Consider the following 13,309-nt stretch of genomic DNA (forward strand, 5'->3'; position numbering starts at 1 on the left):
TCATTTTCTCACTCTCATGCCATCTCAAACTTGTATGACTTTCTTCTGCAGGACACAATATTTTGAAGGTTGTATGAGGTGTTTTTGTCAATACAGTGCAAGTCAATGGGGTCCAAAACTTTCAAGCTCCAAAAGGGACATAAAGACAGCATACAAGTAATCTTTAAAACTCAAGTGGTTTAAATCCATATCTTCTGAACCAATGCAATAGCTTTAGATGAGAAACTTAAGTCCTTACTAGCAAGTGGGAGAGTAAATGATGGCATAATTTTTAATCTGGGTGAACTATTCCGTAAAGCTTTCAAACAAATTATTTGGAACTCGCAACAGCTGACTGTTAATCGAGAAACTTGATAACTGCTAAACATTGTCATGCTGCACTTTCTTGTGCTTGTAATTGATCATTAATTGGTGCAAAATTTTAAACACTTGATGAGACTGCCAAAATCAATAAAACATCACTGTTACAAACATGGTTTGAAGACTTGCAGCATGTACCACTAGCAGTTCCAGCCTTCTTTGGAAATATAATCTCTCTAATCTCTCAGACCTTAATCAAGGATTCTTATATCAAATCCAAACACAAAATATTTAATAGTGCCATTTATTTTACTTTGCATGTTTATAAGCAGAAATGGAAAGATATAACATTACTTCTATGGGGTAATATACAAACTAGCTTTTCATTCAGACTTTTTATTTCATATCCAAATGATGGGAAAAAAAAATTACCAAAAATGTATGATTGTTTGTACAAGACATTTTAAGGCAGGTTGATCCTGCATTTACGGTATATACAATTTTAGTTAGGCATGTATTTGTCTAACCTCAAGACACGTTCTTATTCTTACAGCATAACTGAATGGCAACAAGGACAGAGTAATTTACAAGTATAAAAAGAATAACAAGAAATCTTTACATTTACACGATGCACATGATACAGAACCAGTTTCTTTAAGTTAGCAGTCACCAAACACTCGCATATATTGCAGGTACCATGTCTGCTTTCTTTCCAAGCTGACATCAAGTGTTCAGTTGTGACAGCCTGGCACAGTCATAGCAGAGCATCTGGACAACGTCCCTTGTTTAAAAACATACATTTAAATAATAATAAAAAAATAATACAATTACATTATACAAAATCCAATGATAATCCTTAGAAATGTACATGACAAAAACATACAAAAGACAGCTGAGAAATTTCAGTTCAGTTACATAATATTGTGCTATGAGGTTGCACAATGCATGTCCATTGTTTTATTGTGCAAACAGGAAGAAGGTCTTTCATTTGTGAGTGACTGCGGTGGTAGAAACAATATGGCTGTTCCTCTGCGGCTATCCCATTTACCATCTGACTAGGTGAAAGGTTAGCCAGTACATGAAAACAGGCTGTGCAGCAGCAATGGCCATAGTTAGATACATTCGCAGTTGATTCTTCGCTGCTTGTACTAATCGACCCTCTGCGGCTGCCTCAGACAGGATCTTTAACCGTAGTGTCCGAATCTTTCATAAAAAGAAAGAGAAGATATGGTGAAGTGAAATTTCACTATGAGACCTAATTTTCATTTTTAAAACACAATTAAGTGAATAAAGTGGCTTAACATGGCAAATGAGAGAATCATGGCCACTGACAGTATAAACTTGAAATACACTTAGGCTACAACTTTGCATAGGCAAGTTCCACTCAACTTTTCTAAACAACATGTACAAATCTATTTATGCTTAACAAATAGCAAAAATATGTACCACTTAATGCTTAAAGGAATAGTTCACCCAAAAATTAAAATTCTCTCATCATTTACTCACCCTCATGCCATCCCAGATGTGTATGACTTTCTTTCTTCTGCTGAACACAAACGCAGATTTTTAGAAGAATATCTCAGCTCTGTAGGTCCTCACAGTGCATGTGAATGGGTACCAACATTTTGAAGCTCAAATAAAACACATAATGGCAGCTTAAAAATAATCAATTTCACTCCAGTGGTTAAACCTATATCACCAGAAGCGATATGACAGGTGTGGGTAAGAAACAGTTATTTAAGTCCTTTTTTACTATAAATTCTTCTTCCTGCCCAGTAGGTGGTGATATGCACAAAGAATGTGAATCAACAAAAGAAGAAAGTGAAAGTGGAGATTGATAGTAAAAAGGGACTTAAATAATGACCCGTTTCTCACTCACACTTATCATATCGCTTCTGAAGATATAGATTTAACCACTTTAGAGGTATGTATTACTTTTAAACTGCCTTTATGTGCTTTTGGAGCTTCAAAATGTTGGTACCCATTCACTTGCATTGTGAGGACCAACAGAGCTGAGATATTCTTCTAAAAATCTGTGTTTGTTTTCTGCCGAAGAAAGAAAGTCAAACATCTGGGATGGCATGACGGTGAGTAAATGAGCAGATAATTTTTGGGTGAACTTTACCTTTAAATTCCAGGTTGTTTCTCACCAAAACCTAGTGAATGGCTTCAGAAGACTGAATATGATGCATAAGAAATAACAGCTTTGGAACAACATGAGAGCAAGTATTGTACTATTACTTTAAAATAGAAGAAAATGCTAAACCAAGATTGCAACCGTGCATGTAAATATACATAAAAAGAAGCCAAGATGCCTTTGCAGAAAAATGTAACACAAAAGTGTCATTTTTCTGATGGTTAAACACTTTTTCCCACAAGAAGTTACATCCTTCTGTGTGTACTTTTAACTGTTCTCATCTCAATAACATATGGGAAAGGTCTGTATCTCTCAATACTATAGTTCTCAGTTCTATACTCAGTACCATAAAGACAAAGATAGAGGCACAGCACCACAGCAATGTGAGGTAATATACGGTCCGCCCAAACAGAAGGCCTGCTACCACTCCCACTATCATCCTGAGGAAGTAAAAATAGCAATTCATTATGAAACTATTAAATTATATAAAGAGAATTTAAACAATATGCAATGTAGTTGTTTAGAGTATAGATTAGCATGCAAAGTTTCTTTGCCTTATCAGTAACAGCTGAACTGTTTACATTTAACCTTTTAAAAAAACATATGTGTAATAAATTGTTTACAAATAAGCTAATGTAAACAAAAATAACCAGTGGCCTTACCCAACATATTTGTAACCAGAAAAGGCCACCATATCGATGGTGGTGAGGTCAGTGTTAACTGTTACCAAGTAAAGACTGAGAAGGACAGCCAAAACCTCAATAATGAGCCACACCAGGGCTGAGCTTGCCTGGATGCCTAAAATCTCTGGAGAAAACCTGGAAAAAGAGCAGAAAGAGAAGAGTGACAAAGAAGGTGATATTTATTCATTCAACTTTTGTGTTGCTCAGAGGAAAGTCATGTAAGTTTGTAACAACATGGAGGTGAATGAATGATGGCAAGATTTTCATTTTGGGGTGAATTATTCCTTCAAATCAGTTTTAAGTAGTCAAAATAAAAACGTATCCTGGATTACATGAGGATTTAGACTTTGTTTTTTTCTCTGATTATAAGTGGATGTATAACTGTTTTTTTATTAAGCTTATTATCTGAGAAATTCTCTTTGAGTATGGAAACAAATAGTAATGGCAAATTTTGAACACTGGAGTTAACAATGTGATCATGTGACTTACAAGATGACTGTTATTACTCTCACCTGTGAGAAGTTTGTTTGTTAGACTCTCCCTGAGGAAGACCCACAGTGAAATGCGTAGGAGAGTTTTTTTTTTAACCTTCTGTAATGAGCCATGTGATAAAGGCTTTTTAACTTTAAAGTGCCATGGTTCTCTAGATTTTTGTTTTTGGCAAAATAAAAATGTAACTGAGCCTAAAATCCCACTGAAGTCCTTTGTTGTTAAAATGCATTTTAATGACAACTAATATCCTTAGTGTGATGAATTCATCCACTTACAGTTGCCAACAAAATTCTCTGGCCATATTTGTAACAGTGACAAATTTACACACTGTAGATAGATAGATTCCAGCCTCTTACTGGTTCTGTGTTCCCAAGGCCAGCCCTGCAACCAGGATATACGTAATGAAACCCAATACTGTGGAGTGAGAACAAAACAAATATCTCAATACAAAACAAACAGACACAGGGACTGTCACGTCTAGCGGTTTTTAAGGTCAATTAAAAGGCCATGTGTTTGGTGTTAATAGATGCATGTCATCAAAAATGTAGTGTATTTCCATGACTTCCAACAAATGCCCAGCAACCTCATTTGTAATTTCAAACTGCACACCTCTGAATAAAGACAGTGCAAGGATTCATATTGTAATGTCCACAGTTAAAAGGCAATGTGTCTGGTGTTAATAGATGCAAGCAATTAAAAAAAAAAAATCCATCTAACGTCGCAAGAATGTGCAACAACTTTATTTACATTTTCAAACTGCATTTCGCAGAATACAAACAGTGCAAGGATTCATGTTTGCTCATGAACCACTCATTAGAAATGTATGCTTCTGTTACATACCAGGAATGTACAGATCGGGGGCGTTGATATCAAACCGTGGGGCGACTGGTGTATCTTGCTGGTAGCTCACCTCCCAGTTCTATAAAAAGCAGAAGATTTCAGAAACATTGCACAAACTGATTTTGTCATCATTTCTCAATTGCATGTCATTTGAAACCGTTTTTATATTCATATTTTCATGAAACACAAAATGAGACATTTGGAAGAACACACAATTAAAGAAAGTAACCGGGGCTATCAAGCTCCAAAAAGGACAAAAAAGCATCATGTAAGTGCCATTAAAGTAGTCCATACAACTCTTGTACTCATGGGATAAAAGATATTAGAGCAACAGTGTAGGAGATTATCAGTGAATAACAACTTAAATTAAATAACTGTCTTTTCTTCAAACAAAGGCATCATATGGCTTCAGACGACATGAAATAAAGCACATGAGTAAGAGAGAGTGAGCAAGTGAAAAGTAAAACTTTCAGATTTGGGTAAAATATTCCTTTAAATGACTGAATCATATCCACAAATGTCCAGGAAATATAGTGGCTCAACATGCCCAAAACTACTGTATTGTACAGTGTAGTGTTGTCACGGTACCAAAATTTCAGTAGTCGATACTGAAGACTAAAATTTTCATGTTTATCAGTATTATTGATTATCATCAGTATTTGTAATGATTTTGTAACCTTATTGATCATTTACATGACATTGTTCTACTTATGCTTTTACATCATGTCTTATATGTATTCTAACAGCCACATGTACGTTTCATTTATATAAGTTGTGTGTGGGTCTTGCGTAAGTTGTTTTTTTTTCTGTTTGTTTTTTTATCTCATGGTGGGTTTTTCCATATACACATGTGGATTGAATTGGGGGGAAGAGTGGGGTCTGCTCTGGACAATGGAAAGCCAATGTTTTTTTTTCCCAATATGAATGGACTTAAATGTGGCCTGCATGAGAGTGCTTCTTCAGAGAGAGGGACATGAGAGAGGAAGACTGAGAGAGACTGCTCTACAGAGAAAGATGAGGAAGAGAAAGAGAAAAATGGGAAAAACAACAGACAACGCATAACACTTTTTATAATTTTAATTTTCTTTCTCTCCTATGTCTGATGACTAAGTATTTAATAAATGTGTTATTTCTTGGCAAATTTAACTAGTGTTTGGCTCTGTGATTCACAACGGGGAAAAAGACTTAAAGTCTTCAGGTACCAGAGAAATTTCATGCTTCTCGATACCAATTTCGATACCACAGAAAACTTTTTCTAATATGATAATGTGCTATTGAATACACTCCTTTAGCCTAAAGTTACATTTCAATGTAAATAATAAATTAAAAGATATGCATGTTTCCTTCGTGTTTCTAACACTTGTTTGTTTTTAAGCAGGGCCATACTGAAATCAGTTTTATTTTTTTCCATAATACTTTTTCCCTTTTTTTTTTCTACCAGAATTCCATGTTTTAAAGTTTAATTTAATTATCAAAATGGTGTCTAATCAAACATTTTTCCTTAAACTTTTAAAAACTTTTAACAAGTAAAAAAAATAGAACAATTACTTATTAACATACCATTGCATTTTTTAACAAACTTTTATTCAGTATAAAAGCTTGTTATATTGCTTCATTTTTATTATTACAATCATTATTCAGTGATCATTATTTATTATTATTATAATCATTATTATTTCTACAGTGATGATTACATTTTACTATACAGTTATAATATATTTCTGTTGCCTTTTCTTAAATTTCAGGACTTTAGCTTTTATTATGAATCGTGCTTTTATTTTGACGTGTATTCTTGACGGAAGTTTAACCTCTCCGGATGAACTGTTCGCTACATGGCCCAGTGTGATAGTTAAAGCACGAATGCTGTGATTTAATTATATAAATTATATAAAAATAACACTTCAGAGTGGATTAGTGCTCTGCTCTGTCACCTCTCTTACAACATGAATGATTATCATAGTCTGTGGAGTTTCCAGTATATGAGAGATCTGCTCACATATTCATTTAAAGCTCATGCAGCTCATACAGACGTTACAGCATTTCGTGGTTCAATAATCACACTAGGACATATCACAATTTTAATTTGTTTAGTTGTGCATTTCAGTGTAAATGGAGCAACAGAGCACACGCTCAAATAAGCGTGTGAGCATTTGAGAGCAATCGTGTGTCAGTAAGACAGTGTGTGGGTACCAAATTAAGTCGGTGCTCGGTACTACCGGTACTGTAGAATCACTGGTATCTTTACATCTTTTTTATTTTAGAACCGACTTGGTACAGAAGTACCGGTATTTCTGACAACACTAGTGCAGTGTGAACCAAGTGTGGTGGTCTTACTTGATGCATGTAGGGAAATACCAGCAGTCCAAGCTTCTTGCCAACGTATACTGTGTCTACTGCAAAATAGTATTTCAACTTCGATATGGGGATGAATCGATCCAGCTGTGAAACAGAAAGAGATATAGCTCTTTATTTGATAATCAGGGTCCAATAGAGAATCATGGAAACTTTGCTATTGCCATCATCATGCACCAATAAAACTCTGAATAAGCTCTGAACTTAAGCAACATAAAAGGGATAGTTTACCCAAAATTTTTAATTCTATAATTTATTTTCCTCTGCATTGTTCCAAACCTATATGACTTTCTTTCATGGGGCACTAATATTAGGGACTGACAGCCTCAGTTATCATTTCATTGCATGTTTTATGCCAGTCCCTGACATTCTGCCTAACATCTCCTTTTGTGTTGCACAAAAAGAAGAAATTAATCTGGCTTTGTAACAGCATGAGGGTATGTAAATAATGACAACTTTCATTTTGGGGGATCTAGCCCTTTAATACTCCACTGCATTCAGAATCAACCCAGCAGCTTTGGAATGCTATCCCACAAATATAGCCCCTTGCCTCTGTGGGGAAAAACAAGATGAGCCTTTTTGTCAACACACCAAGCGCTATCACATGCTCAACAAACTCACAGAGGTCTATGTGCTTCCACCCCTTTTTCATTTCTACTCAAACTGCATATCACATACGTTCTTGTCCATCATCTCTTTGCCGTGGGAGACGAGACTGCTGCTGTAGGCCATGGTCAGATTGGACATGGGCTCTGAGAGGAAGGCTTGTCCTGGATATGCACCAGGGCCCTTTCCCACGCCTCTGTAATCATGTTTGTACACTCCAGCACTGGTATCATCAAACAATGGACTGGGGTCGTTGGGGTCCATCGAGGTGCCTCGCATCCTGACCTTTGGCTCTAGAAAACAAGAAATCATATAAAAGTAAAATATAATTATGTAAACAAACCACTATCAATGCTATCTAATACAAACAGTCAACTGTATAAAGCATTGTTTATAAGAAAATGACTTTTAACATTTTATGCTTATGATATGCAACCCTGTTTGTTTTCTGTTTATTCACTGATCCAAATACTGATTTCAAAGAGTTTGACAGGTAGGTGATCCGATTACGCTATGATCTAAATAAGGGTTACATTAAGAAACTAGATCAAGAAAATAATGGAAAAGCAACTTCCCTGAATGTCTTTATACTCAGCATTGTAAATACACGCAATCAAACAACCAAACGACAAATTAGCAGATAATCTTCACTTTACAAGGCAATTTGTATGTTATATATCGCATAAATGCACTGTCCGTAGGAAATAGATTTAGTTCACCAATTTCTCCAATCGTTTATAAGGTGTAACAGAAACTGAAAGCCTTTAAATCGCAACGTAAACAATCACGTACGTAATTTACGCAGTCTGAACCCACTCTGGTTTTGATAATCCATCTCTCCAAGAGAAATATGTCTTTATTTAAATAATGTTACAAAACTATATGTTTATTAACACATTTAGACGTCTAACCGAGAAGCTGCCGGTGGAGAAACTAAAATTAGCACCACAGAAAGAGCAAGAAAACCTGGATAGGAAAAGACTGAGGGCGTGATCCAGAAAACACTTCCGGGTCATTTAAAGTGCTCTTGAATGCGCTACAAATGATGCTAAAAACGTATGAAATAAATTTAAAATAAAATACAATTCTTTATCTAGTATAAATTAAAATGATATATAATTATATTATAAAAATATAATGTTCGTGTTAAACAAAACTTGTACTCACCTACAAATTATTTTACTCATTTAAAAACGTTCATTTGTCATGTTTGAACTAAATTGATTATTGATTATTTTACAAATTTTAAAATGAAAAAATGCATTGGATATTTTTTATTTAATAAAAAAGAAAAAAGAAAAGAAGAGATGTTAGTCAGAGTTATCATTGGGTCGTAATAATTTCTTTTAAATAGTTTGGAAAAAAAAGGTTATTAGCAATATTTAAAACTATATTTAGAATAACAATAAAATATAACAATGTTTAAATAACAACCTTAGCTTCGTTTAATTGAAATTTTCATAAATTATTTAGGGATGTTTTAGGCCTAATCCAAGAACAAGACCAAAAAATGCTGCTCTTAATTTGAATTACTTTATGGAATGCTTAAAATATTAATAAGGATACCTGCTACCAAAAGTATTGTATGTTGCTAACATGTTTTCCCAAAAAGTTTTCTTCAAGAGAGGTAAATGTGACCTCAGAAAGCTGAATCCTTCAATGAGTCACATTCAAATCTCAGCACTTTGTATTACTGGAGACATTTAACACACAAAAAAAATATCATTGTGACAGATAGGTCTCTTGCTCTTCAGGAGCTCCATGTGCTCTCTCATTCCGATGACATTTCAGCCCAACAGGCAGAATGCACGTTTAGCAGCTGTGTATACCACTCACTCCTAGACTGACATTTCTGGCTCCTCTTTATCCCTCTCCCAGCTGTTTGTGTTAACTCAGCGCCAGGCATTCGTCCTAACGGCCCGGTCCCACCCGCCTCATCATTGATTTTTGTTTTTTTTAAATGCCTTATTGAGTAATAAAGCACTATGATGATTGGTCTAGTCTGACCTGTGTAGAGGAAAGTAAAAGGTGCCATGTGACAACACCATCGAAATGGATCTTCAGCAGTGGTCTGGACAATAATTTGAATTGTAGGCTACCGGAAAAACGAATAGGCTAACAGATGACACTGAAAAACTTCCCTATTTCCAAACTAGCCATTTAATTGGAAATACACTTATATAGGCCTACCTATATAAAAACCCTATGCAAAGGGAGATATATTATTTTCCCCCTTAGGTGTTGGTTGGCACAGGGTTAATTTCTGATAAATTTATAAGTAAATAATTTCACATAAGTGGCATGTGTAAATGTTCATCTTCTTGGTCTACCCTTAATGACTATTTGAATGTTAAAATATGTTACGGTAAAGACAACTTTTAATTTTATGTCAAAACAAGAATTAACCATAAATAATTATAAAATCCAATTGTTGGGGAATATACTTTGAAACTGTAATTTGACAAGCTAGCTACTCATAATTTAAAGTAGTTAAACTACAGTCAAGGTACCCTTTTGAAAAAGTAGCTAGCTACACTACAAGCTACTTTCAAAATGTAGATATTTACACTGAAGCTACTTAATGAGCCAATTTTTTTTTTTTTTTTTTTTTTTTGGTATAGTTACTAAAGTCAAACAGTGTTGGGTGATATTGAAAGTATTTATTTATTTATTTTATTTTTACCTAAGATTTTATTAGCAGTGAAAATTAAAAGCCTTGACATCTGTTCATGAGAGTGCATGAGAGAACTAGTTCGCATTTATCCCTCACATATCCAGAATCAGAATCAGAATGAGCTTTATTGCCAAGTGTTCTCAGGTACACAAGGAATTTTTTTTTTTTTTTTGGTGATAGGAGAAACAAGTGCACACAGAATATTACAGTGAGACACAGAATATAAAACAAGGTTAAAGGATAAATAGACATATATAGTATGGAGTATGTACATGTGCAAGTGGTAATGTAGCACAAGGTAGGGGTATGTACAGTTATTTAATTAAATCTGAGTGAATTTACATATGTACATGAGATATTTATTTGTATTATTGCACTATGGAGGAGTCCTGAGGCAGTTTAATTGCTCATGTGGAAAATGGCCTGAGGGTAAAAACTGTTCTTGTGCCTGGATGTCCTGGCACTCTGTGCTCTGTAGCGCAGGCCAGAGGGCAACAGTTCAAAGAGGGAGTGGGTAGGGTGTGTGGGGTACATACCTGCATGTTTCCTCATTCTGGGGAGGTACAGGTCTTGGAGGGTGGGCAGGGGGGCACCAATAATCCTCTCAGCAGTTCTGACTGACTGTTGTATTTTCCTTCTGTCTGATTTGGTGGCTGAACCAAACTAGACAGTTGTAGATATACACAGGACAGACTCAATGATGGCCGAGTAGAACTGAACACATTTTTGTGTTCATGAGAATTTGTGGTTTAGAGCTTTAACTCAAGTTCATGTGAGAAAACATATGAATGCATGAGGTTTAAGCACTTTCATGAACATGCAATGCACATCAAGATTTTCAGTGAATAATGGTTTAAATTTCAGGTTGCTTCATAATAAAAGCTTTCAATTCAAATCCATTGTAGGAGGGTTTTTTTCCCCCCAAATGAGGTAAAACACGTCAATTTAACTTTTAACAATTTAACAAAGGTACAAATAGTTGCATTCAAAAGTGCAAACCATTTTTCATGACAAGTTATTATATGCAATAAAATGTCTATAAAATTTGAGTCCATAAAATCTGAGAGGGTAAACATTATTTTATATTTTTACTTTTATAAAAGGGCCTAAATTATTCTGTATCTGTTGAATGTGTTTTAAAGGATTTCTTTCTTTTTAAAATACTGTGATGAATAGTGCAACTTGGATCCCTGGAATCCCCTGTGTTTGTGAAGGCACGAGTCACCATAGGGGCATATGGAGTGTTGACAGAATTTAATATGTTGTCATTAAAACCCTGCCAGATGCCATAATGGTATTTCCAATAAATATAATGAGTGAATAAAGATTTCTAAAAAGTAACCACTAATGGAACACTTGTAACTTAAAAAAAAATAAAAATAATAAGTAACATGGTATACCTTATACAGAAGGCCCGCTACCACTCCCATTTTCACCCCAAGAAGCCAAAGAGAGAATGAAATCATGACATTGTTACCTTCTCTAAAGAAATGTACTCTACATAAACAAAACTAACATGTTTCTTTACCTCGCTTATGAGGTAAAACTGCATGATTCACCTTTAAACTTGTCAATAGAGACTAGACCAGACAGGCATAAAGCTTGCACATAAAGATGGTGAGGAGAGGTCAGTGTTACCTGTTTCAAGGTAAGGATTGTGAGAGTAAAAAATTAGACCTTTTTAGGAATTCTGTGCATCTTTACCATTTTTAATGCTTAGGGCAACAGCTATATTTTGCAATTCTCTATTCATTTACTCACCCTCATGCCATTCCAGTGTATGACTTTCTTTGTTCTGCAGAACGTAAATGACATTTTTTAGAAGAATATTTCAGCTCTGTAGGTCCATACAATGCAAGTGAATGGTGGCCAGAACTTTGAAGCACCAAAAAAGCACGTAAAGGCTGCATAAAAGTAATTCATACCACTCCAGTGGTTACATCCATATCTTCAGAAGCAATATGATAGGTGTGCATGAGAAACAGATCAATATTTACGTCCTTTTTTACTACAAATCTCCACCTTTTAACAGCCCTGACCAGTAGGTGGCAATATGTAAAAAAATTTGAATGTCCAAAACCAAAAGAAAAGGAATGTGGAAGTGAAAGTAGCCATATCACCCTGTAGCTCAAGACTGGTATTTATGTCTTTTTTTACTATAAATCTCCACCTTTTAACAGCCCTGATCAGTAGGTGGCGATATGCAGGAAAAATGTGAATCTCCAAAACCAAAAGAAAAGGAATGTGGAAGTGAAAGTGAAAGCAACCATATCACCCTGTAGCTCAAGACTGGTTACCCACTGAAGCTAAGCAGAGTTAAGCCTGGCTAGTACCTGGATGGGAGACTTCCTAGGGAAAACTAAGGTTGCTGCTGGAAGGCCAGCAGAGGGTGCTCTCCCTGCAGTCTGTGTGGGTCCTCATGCCCCAGTATAGTGATGGGGACACTATACTGTAAAATGGCACTGTCCTTTGGATGAGATCTTAAACAGAGGTCCTGACTCTCTGTGGTTGTTAAAAATCCCAGGGCACTTCTTGTAAAGAGTAGAAGTGTAACCCTGGTGTCCTGGCCAAATTCCCCCCATTGGCTCTTCTCAATCATGGCCTCCTAATAATCCCAATCCATTAATTGGCTCTATAACTCTACTCTCTTCTCTCCACCAATAGCTGGTGTGTGGTGAGTGTACTGGTGCACTATGGCTGCCATTGCACCATCCAAGTGGATGCTGGACACTGGTGGTGGTTGAGGAGAGTCCCTTGTTCACTGCGTAAAGTGCTTTGAGTATAGTGTCAGAAAAAGTGCTATATAAATGTAACATTCATTCAAACTGCAGATTTATAGTAAAATGGATTTAAATACTGATCAATTGCTTACCCACACCTGTTATGTTAAATTTTACATAATTAAATTACATTTAAAAATTTTAAACACAGTAATGTAAGACAAAGATTCATGGGGTGAATAAAACCAATCCAACGGACCAAAATGAGGCATGTCTAATTCAATTTTAACTAACAATTTATAAGAATATAATTTTGTGATCATGACAGTTAATCCAGGAATGATTAAGCAAACCCATTTATTTACATTTTTAATTCTTACACAGTGTACACGAAGAATGTCCAGCATTTGCTTTTTGATAAAATTATCATTTGGAAAAAATGAAATGTGCAACAATAGCATTCAGCTTGAAAAAAAAATTGCAATATTTACATAGAAATAACCTG

At 35.3% G+C, this 13,309-nt stretch overlaps 1 protein-coding gene across 1 annotated transcript; it reads right to left on the reverse strand.

Moving 5' to 3' along the window:
* Positions 1-588: 588 nt before the first annotated feature.
* On the reverse strand, positions 589-8,390 carry LOC127417187 (protein YIF1B-like). Its single transcript, XM_051657014.1, has 8 exons — positions 8,203-8,390; positions 7,483-7,703; positions 6,787-6,891; positions 4,453-4,531; positions 3,969-4,026; positions 3,100-3,255; positions 2,784-2,877; positions 589-1,503 (listed from the first exon to the last, which is right to left on the reverse strand). The coding sequence occupies exons 1-8, from the start codon at positions 8,243-8,245 to the stop codon at positions 1,345-1,347; spliced, it is 915 nt and encodes a 304-aa protein (XP_051512974.1). The 5' UTR covers positions 8,246-8,390; the 3' UTR covers positions 589-1,344.
* Positions 8,391-13,309: the final 4,919 nt, after the last annotated feature.

This window comes from Myxocyprinus asiaticus, chromosome 26 (assembly GCF_019703515.2).
Source record: "Myxocyprinus asiaticus isolate MX2 ecotype Aquarium Trade chromosome 26, UBuf_Myxa_2, whole genome shotgun sequence".
NCBI lineage: Eukaryota > Metazoa > Chordata > Actinopteri > Cypriniformes > Catostomidae > Myxocyprinus > Myxocyprinus asiaticus.

What these genes read in the sequence shown, in the direction of transcription:
- LOC127417187 (XM_051657014.1), bottom strand. Translation starts at nt 8,245, where the DNA reads ATGGATTATCAAAACCAGAGTGGGTTCAGACTGCGTAAATTAC. An exon ending in CCCCGATCTGTACATTCCTG is followed by an intron (nt 4,027 to 4,452) that starts GTATGTAACAGA and finishes CTCACTCCACAG; the next exon opens with TATTGGGTTTCATTACGTAT. An exon ending in TCTGGTTACAAATATGTTGG is followed by an intron (nt 2,878 to 3,099) that starts GTAAGGCCACTG and finishes TTACTTCCTCAG; the next exon opens with GATGATAGTGGGAGTGGTAG.